Source organism: Sorghum bicolor, chromosome 3 (genome assembly GCF_000003195.3).
Source record: "Sorghum bicolor cultivar BTx623 chromosome 3, Sorghum_bicolor_NCBIv3, whole genome shotgun sequence".
Classification (NCBI taxonomy): Eukaryota; Viridiplantae; Streptophyta; class Magnoliopsida; order Poales; family Poaceae; genus Sorghum; species Sorghum bicolor.
The window spans coordinates 10064354-10070353 of NC_012872.2; the positions used below are offsets into that span (position 1 = coordinate 10064354).

At 46.1% G+C, this 6000-nt stretch overlaps 1 protein-coding gene across 1 annotated transcript; it reads right to left on the reverse strand.

The window, feature by feature from the left end:
* Positions 708–5453, reverse strand: LOC8085073 (laccase-20). The gene is made up of 5 exons (XM_002457517.2): positions 5278–5453; positions 4480–4631; positions 3836–4080; positions 2055–2177; positions 708–1943 (listed from the first exon to the last, which is right to left on the reverse strand). Exons 1-5 carry the CDS (start codon positions 5383–5385, stop codon positions 775–777), a joined length of 1797 nt encoding a protein of 598 aa, XP_002457562.1. The 5' UTR covers positions 5386–5453; the 3' UTR covers positions 708–774.

The window sequence follows — 6000 nt, forward strand, 5'->3', positions numbered from 1 at the left end:
GTGTTTGCCAATTCTTAAAGGTATCTCCAAGAGATCTTTATATTTTGCTCCTCAAAATATAGTGTTTGTCAACTACTAAATTAGTATGAGGAGAAAAAAAATTCATCGCCAGTAGTTTCTTATATTTCTATCTTAATTTTTTTTCTCGGCACTTTTTTCTATGACTCGGTCTCATATTTTATATAAGGAAACCCTAAATTTGTTTCTGTACGTGTTTAAACCTTTCTACCGGATCTTTCTCTCTTATATTTTACTCATCTAGAACCCCATCTTTCTTTCTTTTTACTAGACGGGTCAAGAAACTCCAAAAGGTCGCTTGTAAGCTGCGCGCATATATACACACCCGGGATAAATTTTTACAAGGTTGGAAAAGATGGGAAAAGAAAATGCCAAATTATTGGAGAGAAGTTTTTTCTTATTTTGCCAAAAAATTAAGGATGCGAAAGCCGGATGGCAAATTGTTAAAGATGCTCTAAATACAACTGTCCTTATTCTTTTAGATTTCACGTGTTCATTAGAAATAAGAACATAATAATACAAGCAGTAATCAATTTATTCAAAATTAGACTGCCTGGTGTCGTTACAAGAATTACTCAAAACTAAGGTAATTAATACAATAGCATTATTACTCCAAAATGCAAGATGCCTTAACCAGCCGTGTAGCGTGGTTAAATATAAATATAAATATAAATATAATGTCCATCTTCTGCAAACCTCCTCGAATACAAAGATACTAGTAATACTGTATCACACTTCCTGTATTTTCTAGCTAGCTTATTCCTTCTTGTGTATGCACTTTGGAAGATCTGACGGCGGCGGGGGCAGAGTGTCTTCCGGCGTGGCTCCGTTGGCCACCTCAAACACCGTTGCCATGCCCATGGCGATGTGGAACTCGAAGTGGCAGTGCATGAACCACGCCCCCGGGTTGTCGGCGACGAAGCGGACGGCCGCCCATCCAAGCCTCGGCACCTGCACCGTGTTCTTGAGCAGCGGGTCCACCAGGTTGTAGGTCCTCACGTGCCTGGCCCGGTCGTAGTTGCCGTGGCCCTGCGCCAGCACGAAGAAGTCGTGCCCGTGGAGGTGCATCGGGTTGGAGTCGCTCTGCATCGTCGCCGTGCTCTGGAACACCACCTCCACCGTGGCGTTGTGCCTGAACCGCCGCACCGTCGTCGCCTTCCGCGTCGCCTCCAGCTTCTCCAGCGGCGCGCCGGGGCCGACCGGGATCAGCGCCGGGTCGGTGAAGTTGAACACGCTCGGCGGCCTGGTCGGCAGCTCCTCCACCACCACCGCCGCCACGTCGTTGCCGCCGCCGCCGTACTCGTACTGCCGCGCCTCCAGCAGCGACATCTTGTCGGGGAGCCGGAAGGAGACGTTGTTCATGTAGGCCACCTCGACGGCCTCGTCGCTGCCTCCCCTCTTGCAGGACGGCTTGTCGTCTCGGCAGACGGTGCCCTTGCCGAGCGTGACGAAGAGGTGCTCGTCGATGCGGCCACGGAGCTGCGGCAGCAGCGGGTGGGTGGGGAGCCCGGACAGGTTGCCGTGGAAGTAGAACGTCGTCGTCGTGTCGTGCTGGTCGGGCATCTCCGGCATCGGAGGCGGCGCCTGGGTTCTGCACCTGTCCATGTCCGTGTACTGCACTATGCCTCTGGACGCGAACACCGGGATCTGGGGGTCCGGGGCCGGCGGCTGGTTGGCCAGCGCGGCCATGTAGTAGCGGCAGGGCGGGGCGTCGGCGACCATGAGGACGTCGAACGTCTCGCCGGGCGCGATGGCGACCACGTCGGTGGTGTACGGCGTGATGTAGTTGGCGTCGGCGCCGACCACCGTGAACTTGTGCCCGGCGACCTTGAAGTAGTACTCGGAGAAGAGCGCCCCGTTCACTAGCCGGAGCAGGTACGTCTTGCCACGCTCCACGTTCAGAACGAAGTTGTCTTCTACGACGCCTGCAGCAGAACACAAGGCATGCATACGTTATTATATGTCTGGCAAATAATTATTTTTCACAAGGACTTTGTTGGACTACGAAAGTATATATGTATATATATATTATGTACCGGAGCAGTTGTATTGATCACCAAGTTTTCCATTGATGGTGGCCCCAGCGGGGTTATCACTGAATGAGCCCCCATTGGAGAAGTTCTTGTCCACTTTCATCAAATCTCTCTGCCACCATTCACCTGCATGCAAGCAAGCAAGGTCGATCCAACAAGCAATTAATCTAAGAGATATCTGGAGATATTAATGGATGTATTGGACTTGACAATGATGCATGCATCTAACTCCAAGTCTAATTCAGGGCACTCCCAATGGTTATTAATGATAGTTTCAATCTGTATTAAATAAGATGACACCTAAACAAAATACTGACATGACAGCTTGATTAATGAGGAGAGATGAAAAAAAAAGGAAACCGTTTCTTAGGAGGGAAACGACGTCTACACTTGAGCCGATGCGCATAGAAATCACGATCTCGGCGTTGGGGAGAAACTACCGGTTTCTACAGCATGCTAGCCGCGCTCGCTCGTGCGCCACCACGGGAGCTCGCCGGAGCTGCCGCGTTGACCCGCGCAGGCGCGTACCGCCGCTAGAAATCGTTGGAGCTGCCTCGTTCGCAGCTGCGCTGTCTGTCGACGTCGCCTCGCTTGCGCGCACCGTCGACCTGTCCACGGAACTCGCCGGAGCCGCCTCGCTCGCGTGCCCTGCCGCGCTGGAACACGGGGAGTAGCCAGAGCCGCAGTGCGGAGCTCGCTCGCGCGCGCCGCTGCCCTCGCTTGCCGCCCGTGCTCGCTCGCGCCCCGGCACGCAACGTCGCGCTCTCCCGCGCTAGCCATGCTCGCTTGCATCCCGCGAGTGCTTGCTCGCACTGCCACGTTCGCCGGCCGCTACGTGCACTCGACCGTGCTGTTGTGAGTGCTCGCCGGGCGCCGCGAGCTCTCTTATGCGGGCAAGCAGGATCTTTGTGTGTGGCCTTGCTGTAGCTCGCGTGTTGGCACACAATATTGGGAGAAGAGTCGCATGCGGGCGGCGTTGTCCGGTGGAGGTCTATGGTGGCGGCGCACATGCAAGCGGCCGAGAGCCCAGGCTGCTGGTGATGTAGTACACAGCTAGGCTTTCTGCTCGCTGCTCTACTTCTCATGTTGCCTTCGCTCCTCTTCAGATTGATGTTGAGAGAGATGCGAGAGGAGAGAGACTATCAAATGAAGAAAGAGACAGAAGCACAATATTTATTACATAAAGACACCCCCATTGTGTGGTGTAGTTTCTATTGATTAAATTTTGATGACGTGGTACTCTTGGACATTGTGTATGGTTTCCACCGTTGGGACTGCCCTCACAATGCGAGACTCTATCACAGAGTCCAAGACAATTAATTTTTACTGATGTGTCAACATATTTATTGAAGAAAAAAGTATAAAAAATAAGACTCCAAGTCTTATTTAGACTCTAAGTCCATATTGTTCGAGGTAATAAATAACTTTAGACTCTATGATAGAGTCTGTATTGTAAGTGTCATTTACATACTCCCTTCGTCCCTTTATAATTGTTTCCCTTTATAATTGTTTCTTGTTTCCATTTCTCGAGAGGTGAAACGTATTTAATTTTACTAAATATATAAAAAATATTAATATTTATATTACATAATCAATATAAATAGATACATTGTTGAATCTATTTTTATAATAAACTTATTTGAAAATATAAATATTGCTACTATTCTTTTACAAATCTAGTCAAATTTTTTTTGAGGGAATCTAGTCAAAATTTGACCGGCACATATACCCAAACGACAAATAAAAAGAGATTGAGGGAGTAGGTATGTTAATTAGTTACGTACTTATGATGATAGGAACATCCATGTGAGGCTGATTCTTGAAAGGGTAGGAGCCGGACTTTGGGCGGATGATGATGATGCCATGCAGGGTTGCCCGGAGGATGGAGACGTGAGAGTGCCACCACAGCGTACCCTCCTGGCCGTCCACCTTGAAACGGTAGGTGAATGTGGAATTTGGCTGGATTGGGCACTGTGTTACCATTCCGGCGCCATCCGCCCAGCACGTTAGTCGCTGCTTTACGCCATGCCTGTGTATCATCATAGGAGGATATGTTAGGGTTAATTAGATTAGAATGAAGAAGAGCTAGCACATCCAGGAGGCGGCTTAATTAGCTCGAATCCTAGTGTATTGTACTGTGATTTTAATTAAGTGATCTTTTTCTCCATTTCGGGGCAGCGCCCGTAATCGTCAGATAACTTATGTATTTGCTCCGAAAACATATACTAAAAGAAACTAATACTCCTATGCAATAGGGATTCATAGCTGCTAGCTGTGCGTTAGCAAAACCGAATTCTGCTCTTATTGATGTTACCTGAAATCAGTTGTTTTATTTACCATTCCAAATTGATGATACGCATTAACGTTTACAATATTTTTTTTTAAAATTTAGAGGAGGTTACAATCTTGGGGATATGTATATACGTACCAGTGAATTGTTATTTCAAAGGGTGACTCGTTGACGAGGTGTACAATCACTGTGTCCCCTTCCGTAGCCTCTACCGGTGGTCCTGGAAACTGGCCGTTGACCACGGTGGCCAGCGTATCATTGCAAAGGTGTCGCATATACACTTGCTTTACCTGTGATTAAGCAGTTGCACCGGGTTATGACCTTTCCAGGTTAAAAAAAAAGAAACAAACAAATCTATCAGGCTTGCAGTTGAAAAGATGTGAACAACTCTTTTATGGGATCATGCTAAAGTAATATCTTGATTGGATGGAACAGAACTGTGTATATATATCAACGCCAAGAAGTAGATAACTATAGCATCTATTTCTAGATTTATTCGAAGAATTAACTAACGACGTTGTTCTTTCAGTGATAGAGGGCATCCATTAACAGTGAGGTTGTGCTTCACAAAAATAAACTATAGTATCCATTCTTCAAAAAAGAACATCTGTTTTTAAAATTTTATTCGACAGTGGTTTAAAGAGGTTGAAAGATAACCTACCCAAAAAGAAAACAGTATTATTTGCACCTGCAGATTTTTCTAACTTGTTTTGCCTATTCATAGCATGTGCACAAAGAAACAAATACAAATTGCTCTGTTTTCTCCACATTGCATGATATATAACAATGAAAAATAATAAGAAAAATTATGTAGAGAAGTGCAAAAAATAAGGTACTGAATAATTGTTCCTGATTTTCATTCCTGAATATTAATCTTGAAAATGAAAAACATATCTCGGTTGCCCGATCAGAAGGCATGCATGCATTTCTACTCACAACAAAGGTGTGCTCGACCACCGCCGCTTGGCTGCCTGCAGCTCGGAGCAGGGCCACGGCGGCGTAGAAGAAAAAGAGGGCTGCTGCCATGGGAAGCATCTTGCTCATCTTGGTTTTCAATTGGTAGGAGTAGTGTTAGTTTCCTCTATGATGGCTGGTAACCATATGTCTTCTCCGGCGTGCTTATGCCAAGGTTTTGCTTTAATTCACCAAAACTCCAAAGCCTTATATAGACGCGAGTAGGTGGACTACGCCTGGTTTAGTTACTACTAGCTCGCCGTAGATTTACTCGTGTAAAGAGAAAGACTCCAAGAGAAGCAGGCAAATATTAGTCAGAGGCCAAATTAGAATTCGGTCAGAAGCTGCGTCATGCATGCTCCCGAAAGACGTATGAAAATCTTGATATTCTCTGTTGCGTTGACCTCTAGGCTCTAGCTACCATGACACTATCCGATTCAATATATTTTTTTAATAATACAAAAAGTCTCGTTTAACACGTCCACTAACACACATCTTCAGTTCAGCAGAGCTCTCTCTAGAAACCGATTCTCCGTGAGAAATAATTATTTGACTGCTATAGGATAGTCTGTATGCATACGGTGATTGTATCTGTAGAGTGAATAAGGAGAAGCTATTTTTTTTTTAACTTCCAACCTCCTAGTTTATTTTAAAGAATTGCTTTCCAGAATAAGTAAAGAATTATTTCTTACTAAAAGATCGTTT